The 17,561-nt window shown below is 45.7% G+C and overlaps 1 protein-coding gene across 4 annotated transcripts in view; it reads right to left on the reverse strand.

Annotated features, from left to right (window-relative positions):
* The window catches only part of LOC143766825 (uncharacterized), a 159,717-nt gene that overhangs the window by 93,844 nt on the left and 48,312 nt on the right, over positions 1-17,561 (reverse strand). For 2 of the 4 annotated variants that reach the window (XM_077254803.1, XM_077254801.1), the window contains one exon: positions 11,831-13,248. The exons of 1 other annotated variant lie outside the window; for it this stretch is intronic. In XM_077254803.1, the coding sequence (XP_077110918.1) occupies positions 11,888-13,248 (1,361 nt within the window). In that variant the 3' untranslated portion in view covers positions 11,831-11,887. Of the gene's footprint in view, positions 1-11,830; positions 13,249-17,561 lie in introns of those variants that run through there. One more of the 4 variants, XM_077254802.1, reaches the window with a different exon arrangement.

The following is a 17,561-nucleotide window of genomic DNA, read 5'->3' on the forward strand; positions in this document are numbered from 1 at the left end:
AGGAGTTTCAGACTGATAGGCCTGATCGTTGTCCGTCTGGGAGATTGTTTGTTCCAGATGAGTGGACCAGTAGAGTCATCTCAGAGGTTCATTCTTCTGTGTTGGCGGGCCACCCTGGAATTTTTGGTACCAGAGATTTGGTGGCCAGGTCCTTCTGGTGGCCTTCCCTGTCTCGGGATGTGCGTGCCTTTGTACAGTCTTGTGATGTTTGCGCTCGGGCCAAGCCTTGCTGTTCTCGGGCTAGTGGATTGTTGTTGTCCTTGCCTATTCCGAAGAGGCCGTGGACGCACATCTCTATGGACTTTATCTCGGATCTCCCGGTTTCTCAGAAAATGTCCGTCATTTGGGTGGTGTGTGACCGTTTTTCTAAGATGGTTCATTTGGTACCCTTGCCCAAATTGCCTTCTTCATCAGAGTTGGTTCCTTTATTTTTTCAGAATGTGGTTCGCTTACATGGTATCCGGGAAAACATTGTGTCTGACAGAGGATCTCAATTTGTGTCTAGGTTCTGGCGAGCGTTCTGTGCCAGGATGGGCATTGATTTGTCTTTTTCATCTGCGTTCCATCCTCAGACTAATGGCCAGACGGAGCGAACTAATCAGACTTTGGAGACTTATTTGAGGTGTTTTGTGTCTGCTGATCAGGATGATTGGGTCGCCTTTTTGCCGTTGGCAGAGTTTGCCCTCAATAATCGGGCCAGTTCTGCTACTCTGGTTTCTCCTTTCTTTTGCAATTCTGGGTTTCACCCTCGTTTTTCATCTGGTCAGGTGGAATCTTCGGATTGTCCTGGAGTGGATTCTGTGGTGGATAGACTGCACCGGATTTGGAGTCATGTGGTGGACAATTTGAAGTTGTCTCAGGAGAAGACTCAGCAGTTTGCTAATCGTCATCGTCGTGTGGGTCATCATCTCCGTGTTGGAGACTTGGTGTGGTTGTCTTCTCGTTTTGTCCCTATGAAGGTCTCTTCTCCTAAGTTCAAACCTCGGTTCATAGGTCCTTATAAGATTTTGGAGATTCTTAATCCTGTATCTTTTCGTTTGGACCTTCCAGCATCTTTCACCATTCATAATGTCTTCCATAGGTCGTTGTTGCGGAGGTACGAGGTACCGGTTGTTCCTTCTGTTGAGCCTCCTGCTCCTGTGCTGGTGGAGGGTGAATTGGAGTATGTTGTGGAGAAGATTTTGGACTCTCGCATTTCCAGACGGAGACTTCAATATCTGGTTAAATGGAAGGGATACGGTCAGGAGGATAATTCTTGGGTGACTGCCTCTGATGTTCATGCCTCTGATTTGGTTCGCGCCTTTCATAGGGCGCATCCAGATCGCCCTGGTGGTTCTCATGAGGGTTCGGTGCCCCCTCCTTAAGGGGGGGGTACTGTTGTGAGTTCTGTTTTTGGGCTCCCTCTGGTGGCTACTGGTGGTACTGGTTGACTTTTGTCTTGTGTTTCCAGTGCACCTGTTTTCATCAGGAAATTGGGAGTTTCCTATTTAGTCTGGCTTCTCAGTCACTCTAGCGCCGGCAATCAATGTTACCAGAGCACCTCTGTTGCTTGCTACCTGCTCCAAGTCTGCAATTCAGCTAAGTTGAATCTTTGGCATTTTTTGTGTTTGTTTTGTCCAGCATGCATTTATATTTCTCGTGCTGCTGGAAGCTCTAGTGATCTGAAATTACTACTCCGGTGTCATGAGTTGATAACGGAGTCAAGGTAGTTTCAGGATGGCTGCTTAGGGTTTTGAGGTAACCGCGAAGTCCTCTTTTGTATTTTCATCTATCTAGTCAGAGGGCCTCACTTTGCTGAATCTATATTCATACTGCGTTTGTGTTTTCCTCTTACCTAACCGTTATTATATGTGGGGGGCTACTATAACTTTTGGGGTTTCCCTGGAGGCAAGCCAGGTCTGTGTATTCCTCTTCTAGGGGTAGTTAGATCTCCGGCTGGCGTGAGGTGTCTAGAGATAAAACGTAGGCACACCCCCTGGCTACTTTTATTTGCGTGTTAGGTTCAGCATCGCGGTTACCTGAGATACCATCTTCCTAGAGCTAGTCTGTTTTTTCCCGTGTCCCTGCTATTGGGAATCATGACAGGAGCTGTCACACAGACAACTCTCTCCAGCGACCAACGATCAGGGGAACGACTTCGGCATCGTTGAAACTGTCTTCAACGATGCCGAAGTCCCCCTGCAGCACCCGGGTAACCATCGGGTTACTAAGCGCAGGGCCGCGCTTAGTAACCCGATGTTTACCCTGGTTACCAAAAAAAACAAACAGTACATACTCGCCTTTCGGTGTCCGTCAGGTCCCTTGCCGTCTGCTTCCTGCTCTGACTGACTGTGACTGCCGCCGTACAGTGAGAGCAGAGCGCAGCGGTGACGTCACTGCTGTGCTGTGCTCTCACTGTACGGCCGGATCTCAGTCAGAGCAGGAAGCAGACGGCAAGGGACCTGACGGACATCAGATGGTGAGTATGTAGTGTTTTTTTTTTTTTTACATTTACGCTGGTAACCAGGGTAAACATAGGGTTACTAAGCGCGGCCCTGCGCTTAGTAACCCGATGTTTACCCTGGTTACCAGTGAAGACATCGCTGGATCGGTGTCACACACACCGATTCAGCGATGTCAGCGGGACCTCAACGACCAAAAAAAGGTCCAGGCCATTCCGACACGACCAGCGATCTCACAACAGGGGCCTGATCGTTGTACGTGTCACACATAGCGAGATCGCTACTGAGGTCGCTGTTGCGTCACAAAACTTGTGACTCAGCAGCGATCTCGCTAGCGATCTCGCTATGTGAGACGGGGCCTTTACCATCATGTCATGATTATCTGCAACAATGGGTGCTACATTGGGAGTAGGTTTGTTAAACATCCGCAAATCCAATATCATTCGATAAGAACCATCAGATTTCAAGACACACCACAAAGGAATGTTACTTATAGAATTAGCCTTAAGGATGACACCTTGATCTAGCAATTCCTGTATGATCTTTGACATAGACTCAATTGACTCTGGAGGCAATTTATACTGATGCTGAGGATCTCGCCCTTCCACATTTACAACAACATCCTTCATTGTACCAACCTCATTCCTGAACTGAGCCCAAAGAGAAGGAAAAAGCTGTGCAATTTCTGTCAATACCTCATCACCACCAGTTTCAGGCCACAGATGATCTGTTGACACATCATTTAACCCCTTCATGACCTTGGGATTCTCCATTTTTCCGTGTTCGTTTTTCGCTCCCCTCCTTCCCAGAGCCATAACTTTTTTATTTTTCCATCAATATGGCCATGTGAGGGCTTATTTTTTGTGGGACGAGTTGTACTTTTGATCGACATCATTGCTTTTACCATGTTGTGTACTAGAAAATGAGGAAAAAATTCCAAGTGCGGTGAAATTGCAAAAAAGTGCAATCCCACACTGGTTTTTTGTTTGGCTTTCTTGTTAGGTTCACTAAATGCTCCAACTGACCTGATATTATGATTCTCCAGGTCATTATGAGTTCATAGACACCAAACATGTCTAAGTTCTCTTATCTAAGTGGTGAAAAAAAATTCCAAACTTTGCAAAAAAAAAAAGAAATTGAACCATTTTCCGATACCCATAGCGTCTCCATTTTTTGTGATCTGTGATCGGTTGAGGGCTTATTTTTTGCGTGCTGAGCTGACGTTTTTATTGATACCACTTTTGTGCAGATACGTTCTTTTGATCGCCCGTTATTGCATTTTAATGCAATGTCGCGGCGACCAAAAAAGTAATTCTGGCGTTTTGAATTTTTTTCTTGCTACGCCGTTTAGCGATCAGGTTAATGCTTTTTTTTATTGATAGCTCGGGCGATTCTGATACCAAATATGTGTAGGTTTGATTTTTTTCTTATTTTATTTTGAATGGGGTGAAAGGGGGGTGATTTAAACTTTTATATTTTTTTATTTTTTTCACATTTTTTTTTACTTTTGCCATGTTTCAATAGCCTCCATAGGAGGCTAGAAGCTGGCACAACTCGATCGGCTCTGCCACATAGCAGTAGCTGAAATGCAGGCTCGCTATGAGCGCCGACCACAGGGTGGCGCTCACAGCAAACAGGCATCAGTATCCATAGAGGTCTCAAGGACCTCTATGGTTACTATGCAGAACCATCGCTGACCCCCGATCATGTGATGGGGTCAGCGATGCTCTCATTTCCGGCCTGATGGCCGGAAGCGGTGGTTAAATGCCGCTGTCTGCATTTGACAGAGGCATTTAACTAGTTAATAGCGGCGGGTGAATCGTGATGACCAGATTGTGTGTCATGGATCTCCTTACTCTGTCGATAAGAACTGTTTCTGCAATGATGGCTGAGCACTAGCCAATTGCTCTGAGGCAGGATCTAAATATTTGAACTTTTTTACAAAAATTCTGATCATGGATGCTGGCTCCTGATTAGGCCTAAGATCCATCACCATTCTATAGGCCTGCTCAAATTTTACCAAAAATGCAAATGGATCATCATTAATATTGGTTCGCAACTGTTCCAAAACATCAGCTGTGGCTTCGCCTGTAAAGAACAAATTTAATTGTCTAAGTCTGTCGTCTTTTGTATTATGTATCAATTCATGTTCTTCATTTAATCTGGGTGTGGTCTGTAACCTTTTTCCCATATGTGAGGGTAACCATACTTTGAATATCTTGTTTTTTTGTTCATCATTAAGATTGAATTTATCTGTGTTTTATTCAAAAATGTCTGCATTATAAAAGGCATCCATCTTGTCATTGAAGTTTGGAATGTCTTTTGCAATTTTCATTAACTGATTGCGTATTTTCAGATAAATTCGTGCTGCTCTGTCATGGAATTTTTTCCGTTGTAATTCATCTGCCTGTAAATCTTCTACTGAAACATCTGGATCTTGTGTGTCTGGTATAAATGATGTGGCGGCATTGTCTTCATGTTGGTTTGATCGTGTAACAACAGAAGCCTTTTTTTATAATTTGGCGCAATTTGGTCAATAATTCTGTTTGAGTATCAATTTGATCTTCTAATTGTTCAATATGTTCTGACAATATCAAACAATTTGGATAATCAAAGTAATCCCGGGAGGGGGCACTCTGTTTTTGACCCAGTAAGTCTCCAAAATTGCCATTCTGATCCAGCAAGCAATAGTCGCCTTGGAAGCCGGCAGGCCTCTAAACGTGCCGTCAGGAATGACGAAAAGAGAATCTGTCTTCTGGAAAGCGGCTGTTCTAGCCAGGTAGACCTTCACCGCCCTGACCAGGTCCAGCTTGTTCAACGATCGCTCCAGAGGATGAGTCGGAGCTGGACAAAAGGAAGGCAGAATGATGTCCTCGTTGAGGTGGAAGGTGGAAACCACCTTAGGAAGGAAGGAAGGCGGAGGCCTCAGTACAACCTTGTCCTGGTGGATAACCAAGAAGGGAGGCCGGCAAGAAAGGGCCCCCAACTCGGAAACGCGCCAGATAGAGGTGATGGCCACAAGAAAGGCCACCTTCCAGGATAGAACTGACAGGGAAACCTCACTGAGAGGCTCAAAGGGGGAACCCCTAAGAATCTCCAGCACAAGATTCAAATCCCATGAATCCACAGGAGCCCTGTACGGAGGGACAGCATTGACTACTCCCTGAAGGAAGGTCTTGACCTGTGGCCGAGAAGATAGCGTCTTCTGAAAAAGGATGGAGAGCGCAGAAACCTGGCCCTTTAGGGAACTAAGAGCGAGGCCCGAATCCAGTCCTGCCTGAAGGAAAGCTAAAATAGAAGGAAGGGAAAAGGTCATAGGTGAAACGTGGTTGGACTCGCACTAACGGAAGTAAGCCTTCCAGGTACGATAGTAGATCCAGGAAAATGAAGGCTTCCTAGCCTGGATCATAGTGTGAATCACCCGATCCGAAAGGCCGGACGCTCTTAGAACTGCGGTCTCAACAGCCACGCCGGTAAACTGAGCATCCGAGAATTCGGGTGGCAGATCGGACCTTGAGACAGCAGATCAGTTCTGTCTGGAAGCCACCAGGGGGTGTCTGTGAGAAGATTGACGATCTCTGCAAACCAAGATCTCCTGGGCCAATCCGGGGCGACCAGAATGACCTGCACCCCTTCCGCCTTGATCTTTTTCAACAGCTTGGGAAGCAATGGCAGGGGTGAAAACAGATAGGGGAGCACGAACTGCGACCAAGGAATGGCCAGAGCGTCGACGCCCACTGCGAGAGGATCGCAAGACCTGGAGACGAACCGTGGGACCTTCCTGTTGATTCAGGATGCCGTGAGGTCCACATCCAGAATCCCCCATCGATGACAAATCTGATGGAAGACCTCCTGAGGCAAGGACCATTCCTCTGCCGCGAGACCCTCGCGGCTGAGGAAGTTGGCGGTCCAATTGTCCATGCTGGGGATATTGTTATGGACCTGGTGGTTCGGAACACTTGGAATGACCTGATAGATAAACCTGAAATATAGGACAAGCTCTGGGGATGTGGGAACTTTACTGACCGCAACCCTGATCCTATCACACACACTATAGGCAGCCGTGGAGCGTACCTAACTCTCCCTAGACGCCTCTTCACAGCCTGAGAGCTAGCTACCCCTAGAGAGAAACAAAGCCTCACTTGCCTCAGAGAAATTTCCCCAAAGTAAAGGCAGCCCCCCACAAATAATGACGGTGAGTTAAGGGGAAAATACAAACATAGGAATGAAAACAGGTTTTAGCAAAGGAGGCCCACTAATACTAAATAGTAAGAAAATGGCAAGGGAACTGTGCGGTCAGTATAAAATACTACAAAAATATCCACGCAGAGAATACAAAAAGACCCTCACACCGACTCACGATGTGAGGGAGCAACTCTGCACCCCAGAGCTTCCAGCTAGCAAGAAAATAGCATATAAGCAAGCTGGACTGAACTTATCATATACTGAGAAACATTTTCCAAAAGCAATGAGCAAAAATGAACTAGCATGGACTTAGCTTCTCCTGGAGGAGACTGGTCACAAGTGAAGTTCCAGAGAGATCTGAACCAATACTGAATACATTGACAGCTGGCAACAAGTAAAGATCTAGGTGGAGTTAAATAGGCAGCCAGCACAGCAGAAAACGAGGCAGCTGAGAGCCCAGCTAAAGACCAGCAGTACCACTCAAAGCCACAAGAGGGAGTCCACGAACAGAACTCACCACAGTACCATTCATGACCACAGGAGGGAGCCCGAGAACGGAATTCACAACAGGATATGCACTGCGAATATCACTGGGACCGTTGCCTCTGCCCAAAGGAGGATCTTGGATACCTTGGCCTAGGCCATAGAACTCCGAGTCCCCCCTGGTGGTTGACATATGCCACTGCTGTGGCATTGTCCATCTGGATTCGAATTGGCAGACCCCTGAGAATCCTTTCCCAGTGAAGAAGGGATAGAAAGATGGCTCGAATCTCGAGGACATTGATCGGCAGAGAGGACTCCTGTGCCGACCAACGACCCTGAACAGTCAGATGACGAAACACCGCACCCCAGCTGAGCAGGCTGGCGTCCGTCATCACCACCTGCCAGTGAACTGGAAGGAAGGACCTGCCCTGGGAGATGAGAGGTGACGTCAGCCACCAGTTGAGGGAACGTTTGACCCGGGGAGAAAGCCGAACCGGACGATCCAGGGAGAAGACAGACCTGTCCCACTGTGACAGAATGGCCTGCTGAAGAGGTCGTGCGTGAAATTGGGTGAAGGGAATCGCTTCCAATGTTGCAAACATCCTCCCCAGAACCTTTATGGCCAATCGGAAGGAGGATGCTGGAGTAAGCGAACTTCCCGCTGAAGGATGGATCGAAGAGCATGCCCAGAAAAGCTCGGTGCTGAGTAGGAACGAGACAGGATTTCTTCCTGTTGACCAGCCACCCGAAATGGGCTAGAGTGTCGAGGACGATGGACAGACTTTCGTGAGCCTAAGAAAAAGACGGAGCCTTGATGAGGATGTTGTTGAGGTACGGAAAAAGTATCAGGCCCCTGACCCTCAAGACGGCTATCAGCGCTGCCATGATCTTCATGAAAACCCTGGGAGCGGTTGTGAGTCCGAACGGCAGGGCAACAAAGTGAAAATGCTCCTGAATTACTGCAAAACGCAGGAATCGGTGATGTCCAGGGAATATCGGGACATGGAGGTAGGCATCCTGGATGTCTATGGAGTACAGAAACTCCTGAGCCTCCCTGGAAGCAATTACTGAACGAAGGGATTTCATCCTGAAGTGTCTTAGATGAACCCTCTTGTTCAGTAATTTGAGATCCAGAATGGGATGAACCTTGCCATCCTTTTTCGGTACTACAAAAAGGTTCAAATAGAACCCTGTGAACCGTTCTTTTTCTGGGACAGGAACGATTACCCCGGATTTGAGGAGAGACGCGATGGCTGCAAAGAAACCCAGAACTAGAGCGGGGTCTCTTGGAGATCGCGATTCAAAAAAACTATCCCAGGGATGTGAAACGAACTCTATTTTGTATCCCGAGGATACAACTTCCCTGACCCATGAGTCCTCTATTGAGGAGATCCAGACATCGAGAGTCATGCTGAGGTGGACCTTCCGGTCCTAGACCTGGAGGATCTACCTTGGGAGTAGCGTGAACGCCAGGAAGGAGTGGGTCTAAAGGATACCTTCTTCTCTTGACGTGCCTGTGGCCTCTGCTGTTGGGAAAGAAATCTGACGCCGCGAAACAACAAAAGGGCCGAAATTGCCACCTACGAGGAGGGCATTGAGGTTTAGACTGGGGAAGGGAACTTGTGCCCCCGGTGGTGTCCTTAATGATTTGGTCCAGCTTGGAACCAAAGAGACGTGAACCCTGAAAAGGAAGGCTGGTAAGGGACTTTTTAGAAGACAAATCCGCTTGCCAGGCCTTGAGCCAAATGGTCCGACGGATGGCAACAGCATTGCTGGATGCCTGAGCCGCACAAGACACAGCATCCAGGGAAGCGGAGACCACGTATTCACCCGCATGAGAAATCTGGTTGGCAAGCTCCGCCAGCTGTCTAGGTGGGACCCCATCCAGGATGCCCCGACGGAATTGTTTGGCCCATTCGGATAAGGAATTTGAAACCCAAGTGGAAGCAAAGGCCAGGCATAGAGCAGACACAGCTGCTTCAAAGGCTGACTTCGCAAAGGATTCTATGACTTTCAGATATGCTCCGCCAGATAGCGGAAGGACCGTGTTGGTGGACAGCCTTGAAACTGGAGGAGAGGCAGTCCAATTAGCGGTGAGCTCCGGAGAAAGCGCCAAGGCGCTTTCCTCTCTGAAAGCGTCTGATCAGATTCTCTTTCTCTGGTCAGGATCTCCTCAAATTCAGGGTGAGGAGCGAAAAACTTGGAAGGTGGTTTAGACCATCTAAACTAAACCGCCTGATCTGTGGGTTCCATAGAGGAGTCTTTGATGCCACAGGTCTGATTTATCGCTCCAATGAGGTTCTGAACCATATCCCTCATGCTAGAGATTTGGTTGGGGTCCAGCTCCGGAATATCCTCCAAAGCCGCATCTGAGAATGCCTCGCCTGACTCAGGGGAGGACCGGGGGAAAGCTGACAGCAGAGGACCGTGGGGCGAGATGGAGCGGGAAGAGGACTCAGACTGGCGTTTCTGTCTGGATCTTTTGTGGCCTATCTTGGAAGTCTTGGATGGAGCTTCCTGCGACCCGCTGGCTACTGTGAAAGTCTGCAGGGGCAGCCAATCGAGCACGGACACAAAGGTCTGGGACACCCATGTGAGATCCGCTATTGAATGTGACAGAGAGGAGGCCAAGCCTGGGGTGGGGACTTCGCGCTCAAGCGGAACAGCCGGAGGATCCTGGGCAGTGGGCATAATGGGTTTGCTGCAGGCCTGACAGAGAATTGAGGGCTGACCTGAGGGAAGTTTGCAAGTTACAAGACGAACACATGAAGTGTTTGACTAAGGCAGAGGAAGTAGCGGAAGAAGTGGGAGGACGAGAGCGGACAGAAGGGCAGAGGAGAGTGTTAGTCTGCAATTGCAGAGCTATTCACGGCAGACGAATCGGTGTCCAGAAGAAAGGCTGCACGGCTTGGATGATGATCCTCAGGAACGCAGTCAGGGAAGGCTACTGGGGCACACTCGTGACCGGAGCTTGATGCGGGCCTGAAGGGACAGCGCGACCGCAGGATGCCAGTAAGATGCGCTACTGAATCCCCTGTTCAGGAGATCCAAGATGGCACCGGTGGGTGGGCTCAAAGTCAGGCGGGAGAAAAGCCCACCCAAAAGGGGGGAAGAGGGTGGAGTCGCCACCGGAAGTAGGCCCGGGAAGAAGCCGGGGCCTAATTTAGAGGCCAATGCTGCGCCCAACAACGCAAATGTGAACGTAGCCTAACAGAGTTCGCTTATACCACCATATAGTGCTGCCAATTACTTTGCAGCAGATATCTCTGTACGGTGGACCCTGCGCTGCGAACACACCTTGTTGTTTCCTTCCTATACTTGGTGCGTTCCGCTAGCCCTATCATATATGGTCCCCTCATCCCTAGCCTGGTATGCATGGATTCCTCATCCATATCCTGATACACATGGCCCCCTCATCTCTATCCTAGTATGCAGGGCCTCATCTCATCGTAGTATGCAGGGCACCATCCCTATTCTGGTATGATTGGCCCCATCAGAAAACATAAAAAAAAAAAAAACAACCATTACACTAACGTACCCTGAGCGGGGTCTAGGACAATTTGTCTGCGTTACAAATTAACAGCTGTTACAATACCAAACTAGTGCAGTCCCTATAGGAGAAAAAACAAGAATTATACTGTATTTTCACATACTATCTATTTCTGACACTGGAGTGGCTTATAAACTTACGAAGTATATAGTTTGAGGTCTGGGATCTGCCAATATGTGGCTGGTTTTCTAACTATTTCGGATAACATGATACATAACTTTAGGTTTTTTCCTGTCTAGTCTCGCTTGAATATAGGTCAATATTAAATAGTCTCCTGATGAGTCGCCTTTGGTGAGGACTATGAAACCAGTAGAAATGAGAAGTTTGGAGAGTGAGTGTGTATACGTCACCTCACTGTCATGTCGGACGCTGTTCAGACCAGGTCGTCTGACAGACAGCGGTAATTCCGCTTTTGACCACTATTTGCTCATTGGCGTCGGCTAGATTTTAGCTAGCTGTTCCGGGGTTAATTTACCTGATCCTCGGATTGGAAGCTGGGCCATGCCCATTGCCTTTAAATAGTTCTCCTGATCTTTGGGCGTCGCCGATTATAGCTTCTGTCTTCCGTTGTTAGCTCGGTCTGGAGCGGAGAGCTGGTTGTTGGAGAATCGTTGCTGGTGGTGTATTTTCATTTGTCTTATTTACTTCTTCCTATATTTATATTTATTTTGCCCATCCACATTTATAGTGTATTCCTGATTGACTGCGGCGTGGTGTATATTTTCCTTTATCCTTGTCTGTTCTAACTGTGGGTATTGGTCTATTGCATTCACTGGGTGGTGGCCGCAGGTTTTCTGTCTAGGGCTGAAATAGGAGACAGGGAGAGGGTAGAGCCCTGGATATGCACACCATCAGTGTAAACTTCAGGTAGAGGGTCAGTCAGAATTTCCCTAGTCTGAGGGAAATTGCACGAGCCCGGGTTATTAGCTCTCGCCCACCTAGTCTCCCCGTGACACTCACCCTATATACTGAACTGTAGGGTACATGTTTTTTTTTCTATTAGTCACCTACTGAATAACCGTCAGGGGGTGAATTATGGGTATAGTTTTACATTTGGAATGAATCTTTTTTTTCAGCAAACATGAGGAATGACAACAGACAATCCATTTAAGAAGACCCAATTTTGGTTAAAACTATTCCAACATTATGAACATAAAAAAGGCTTCTCCACTATGTGACGTCTCTGATGTTTATTAACAGTTGATTTCCAAGTAAAGTATTTCTCACATTAAGAAAATGTAAAAGGCTTCTCCTCTGTGTGAGTTCTCTGGTGACTAACAAGAAGCACTTTCCATTTAAAACATTTCCCACATTCTGAACATGAAAAAGGCTTTTCCCCTGTGTGATTTCTATGGTGATGAACCAAATCTGATTTCCTTTTAAAACATTTCCCACATTCTGAACATGAAAAAGGCTTCTCCCCTGTGTGATTTCTATGGTGATGAACCAAATCTGTTTTCCTTTTAAAACATTTCCCACATTCTGAACATGAAAAAGGCTTCTCCCCTGTGTGAGTTCTATGGTGATGAACCAAATCTTCTTTCCTTTTAAAACATTTCCCACATTCTGAACATGAAAAAGGCTTCTCCCCTGTGTGAGTTCTCTGGTGTCTAACAAGATGCTCTTTGAATGTAAAACATTTCCCACATTCTGAACACGAAAAAGGCTTCTCCCCTGTGTGAGTTCTATGGTGAGCAACCAAAGCTGATTTCCGGTTAAAACATTTTCCACATTCTGAACATGAAAAAGGCTTCTCCCCTGTGTGAATTATCTGGTGACTAACCAAATCTGATTTCCGGTGAAAACATCTCCCACATTCTGAACACAAAAAAGGCTTCTCTCCTGTGTGAGTTCTTTGGTGTCTAACAAAACTGAATTTGTTGTAAAAACATTTCCCACATTCTGAACATGATAAAGGCTTCTCTTCTGTGTTGTGAGTTCTTTGGTGTTCATCACGATGTCCTTTGTAGGCAAAACATTTCCCACATTCTGTACATGAAAAAGGCTTCTCTCCTGTGTGAGTTAGTTGGTGTGTAACAAGATTCCCTTTCTGGCTAAAACATTTCCCACATTCTGAACAGGAAAAAGGCTTCTCCCCTGTGTGAGTTCTCTGGTGAACAACAAGAAGCAATTTCCCTTGAAAACATTTCCCACATTCTGAACAGGAAAAAGGCATATCCCCTGTGTGAGTTCTATTATGATGAACCAAATCTGATTTCCATTTAAAACATTTTCCACATTCAGAACATGAAAAAGGCTTCTCCCCTGTGTGAGTTCTTTGGTGCTCAACAAGATATTTCTGGTTAAAACATTTCCCACATTCTAAACATGAAAATGGCTTCTTTGCTTTAGGAGCAGTTTGTTTTTTAATGCCTCTTTTGTGACTTTGATTTTCCTTAGTAGTCAGTACTGAATCAGAAGATGGGTCCAGTTTCATAGGATCAGATGACAGATCTTTGCTGTGAATGGATGATGATATGTCTGGAGTAATGACATTCACTTCAGTTGTATCTTGTAGGATCTGAAGATCATCAGATGTAAAAACTGAAGATGTCAGCTGTCCCTCTGATCTCCTGGTAGAGTCATCTGCTAAGATAAAAAACAATTTTTTTAAAATAAAATATCTGAGTTTTACATTTTTGAACATTTATACTTAAACTGTCCATAAAAGGGCAAGCTATGTAAAAAAAACTTTATTTACCAAGACAATGTCAGTTCACAATCCAGTAGAAAACCTTTTTGGATGAACCAGTAGTGTGTGGTGTACAACTGTTTGTTCATTCTGCCTCCCAAATATCGAATAAAAAGAAACCAATCAATGCTATGTAGGCGAAAATAATACGAAATCTCATCTCACAAAACACAAGGCCCCACTCCGGTCCATCATCTGTCAATAGAAAAACAGAGGTTCCCACACTATTAGTGGCTCAAAGGCTGTTGAAAAGGAACAGAGTTTCTATAAACCAATCCAGCAAAATCCACTCTCACTTCGGAGTCTTGCAGTGTGCTCAAACATTTAGGATCGCTGTATTTACCAATATTATAGTGAGAAGAATCCACTTAATTTGCAGTGTGTGTCTCCTGGAACATAATCTGGGCACTATGTGCTGGGTAATAAAATGGCAAATGTGTAATTTTCACTCTCCAACATCCAGTGCGTGTTAAATTCTGGGAAGTGGCTGTGGAGTCAAAATATTAATTCCTCCTGCACACATGGTCAAAATTGTTGGTACCCCTCGTTTAATGACAGAAAAACCCACAATAGTCAAAGAAATTACTTGAACCTGACAAAATTAATAATAAATCAAAAATCTATAAAAATGAACACATGAAAGTCAGACATTGCTTTTCAAACATGCTTCCATAGAGTAAAAAAAAAAATTAATAAATCTCACGAAATAGGCCTGGATAGAAATGATGGTATCTTTACCTTAACCGCTTCGTGACCGCCAACAGTAGATAATCATCGGCACTAGCAGGGCTTTGTGCAGTGCTGACGTTTGTCTATGTCGGCGGTTTTGTGCTCATCGGGACCCCCACATATATATATATATATATATAATTGTCTAAGGGTTTTTCCGTCTGTCTGTCTGTCCTGGAAATCCCGCGTCTCTGATTGGTCGAGGCCGCCAGGCCTCGACCAATCAGCGACGGGCACAGTATCGAAGTAGATGTCATAATGGTTGCCATGGCGACGATGATGTCATAAAGGTTGCCTCGACCAATCAGCGACGGGCACAGTCTGCCGCGAATTCTGGAATCATCATTGTCCATATACTACAGGGACATGCATATTCTAGAATACCCGATGCATTTGAATCGGGCCACAGTGTAGTAACTTATAAAGAGGTGATTCCGGTGCACAACACATCCTGTGACCCCCGACCTCATCGAGCCCTGACTGGTTCAGGTCCCGATGACGTCAGCATCACACCAGTCAATGAGACAAATCACTAGGAATGTTTGATGTAGCAACAAACTTTCCCGGGCGATCTGCCTCATAAAAATGCTGTTTCTCCTCAGATCTCCTGTCAGTGAGAGATTAGAGGAGAAACAGTGTTACAAGTGCTGCTGGTTACTGCTGGTAACAGCTGTGTCAGTCATCGATCTTGCTATAAAGTAAAATAAAACAGATAAGGCAGGTTAGGATTAGTGCAATAGTTAGGGTTAGTGTTGGAGCTAAAGTTAGGGTTTATTCTAAAGTTAGGGTTACTGTTAGGGACCCTGTTAAGCTGAAGTTAGGGTTACTGCTAGGCTAAAGTTAGAGTTTCTGTTAGGCTAAAGTTAGGGTTACTGATAGGGTTGCTGTTAGGCTAAAGTTAGAGTTAGGGTTTATTCTAAAGTTAGGGTTAGGCTAAATAATTAGGCTTTTCTCAATTGTCTCCCCAATCATTTGGTCAGCTCAGTCACGTCAGAGTTTTCTATTTCTGGAAAAGAAAACGAGTAAAATGGCCCGTCAGTATTACAGTGCAGAGGAGGCTTATGCACTTTTATGTTCTGACAGCGAAGAAAGTGCAGTGTCAGATAGCGATGTGGATTTTGAGGGCTTTAGTAGCAGCGACAGTGATAGCTCAGAAATGAGCAGTGATTCTGGTCCATCCTCACACACAAGGACCAGTACAACAAGAAGGACAAATAGCGCTTCTGGAGAAATGTCTCCAACTCCGTGAACAATGCCCAGTGCTAGCGCTGTACCTAGTGCTCGTGAATTGGCGCACACCGATGTCCATGGGGCTTTGCCTCTTGATGTAGCATTTCCCAGATGGGAGGCTTCGGCTACCCCATTCATCCCTAATTTTAATGCCATTCCTGGTATAAATGTGGAAGTGGAAAATTTTGATAAATTATTATTTTTTGTTTCTGACCGATAGCTTGCTAGAGCATATTATCCCACAAACAAATTTATATATGTCCCAATTCATCAGCCAGAATCCACGATACTATTATGCTAGGTCAAATTTATGGACACCAACTAATGTCCTAGAAATTAAAACAGTTTTAAGACTTACATTCGCTATGGGGCTTGTTAAAACAAAAAACAAGCATTCGGTAATATTGGTCCAACCGCCCTGTTCAAGCTACCCCTATATTTCCTGCCGTTCTTCCTAGGACCCATTATGAAATGCTTATGAGATTTTGGCATTTTAAGGACAACAGTCGATGCCTGCCCAGAGATGCCCCAGAACATGACATACTATTCAAAATCAGACACATCATCGAAGACTTGACAGGAAAGTTCTTAAAGCTTTACACGTGCGACGGTTGCGTCGGTCCGTCGCCACCAAAAAACGTTGCTTGCAACTTTTTGGTGCGTCGAGAACATCTTTTCCGACCGCGCATGTGCGGCTGGAACTCTGCCCCCGCCTCCCCGCACCTCACAATGGGGCAGCGGATGCGTTGAAAAACAGCATCCGCTGCACCCGTTGTGCAGCGCATACAACGCTAGCGTCGTTGCGTCGGCACGACGCTAGTGTGAAAGTAGCCTAATGGTGATAAAGAGCGATGAGCAAGGCGATCCTTGGGATATGGAAAGCAGAGAAGATAGTGCCAAGCATGTTCATGGTGGAGATCTTTTGAGCTGCCAGTTGACCACGAACAGTGCTCCCAATACATTGTGTCTGCAAGCTATTACAGCTAGATCTGCATTCAAACAGCTAAATGGCGCTCCTTCCCTTCTGAACACTGCCATGTGCCCAGAGAGTAGTGTACAATCGTATGTAGGGTATACACTGTGTTCCAAATTATTATGCAAATTGGATTTAAGTGTCATAAAGATTTCATTGTTTTTCAAATAAACTCATGGATGGTATTATGTGTCAGGGCTTAATGGATTACTGAAATCAATCTTAAACATGTGATAATTAGTTTTCCAGGTGATTCTAATTAAAGGAATACTACTTAAAAATGATGTTCCACATTATTAAGCAGGCCACAGTTTTCAAGTAACATGAGAAAGAAAAAGGATCTCTCTGCTGCCGAAAAGCATCAAATAGTGCAATGCCTTGGTCAAGGGATGAAAACATTAGATATTTCCTGAAAACTTAAGCATGATCATCATACTGTGAAGAGATTTGTGGATGAATCTGAGCACAGACATGTTCGTGCTGATAAAGGCATAATGAGGAAGGTTTCTGCCAGGCAAGTTCATCGAATTAAGAGTGCAGCTGCTAAAAAGCAATTACAAACCAGCAAACAGATAGTTGAAGCTGCTGGTGCCTCTGGAGTCCCTCAAACCTCAAGGTGTAGGAACCTTCAAAGGTTTGCTTTGGTTCATAAATCTACTATTCGGCCACCCCTAAACAGTGTTCACAAGCAGAAACAATTGCAGTGGGCCTAGACATACATGAAGACTAATTTTCAAACAGTCTTGTTTACTGATGAGTGTCGAGCAACCCTGGATGGTCCAGATGCATGGTTGGTGGATGGCCACCAGGTCCTAACAAGGCTGCGATGTCAGCAAGGTAGTGGAGAAGTCATGTTTTGGGCCGGAATCATGGGGAAACAGCTGGAAGGGCCTTTTAAGGTTCCTGAAGGTGTGAAAATGACCTCTGCAAAGTATATAAAGTTTCTGACTGACAACTTTCTTCCATGGTATAAAAAGCAGAAACGTGCCTTCAGGAGCGAAATCATCTTCATGTATGACTATGCACCATCTGCTGCAAAAAATCCCTCTGAGTCATTGGCTGCTATGGGCATAAAAGGAGATAAACTCATGGTGTGGCCACCATCTTCCCCTGACCTCAACCCTATAGAGAACCTTTGGAGTATCATCAAGCAAATGATCCATGAGGGTGGGAGGCAGTTCACATCAAAACAGCAGCTCTGGGAGGCTATTCTGACCTCATGCAAAGAAATACAAGCAGAAACTCTCCGAAAACTCACAAGTTCAATGGATGCAAGAA

The sequence above is a fragment of the Ranitomeya variabilis genome, chromosome 4, assembly GCF_051348905.1.
Source record: "Ranitomeya variabilis isolate aRanVar5 chromosome 4, aRanVar5.hap1, whole genome shotgun sequence".
Lineage (NCBI taxonomy): Eukaryota > Metazoa > Chordata > Amphibia > Anura > Dendrobatidae > Ranitomeya > Ranitomeya variabilis.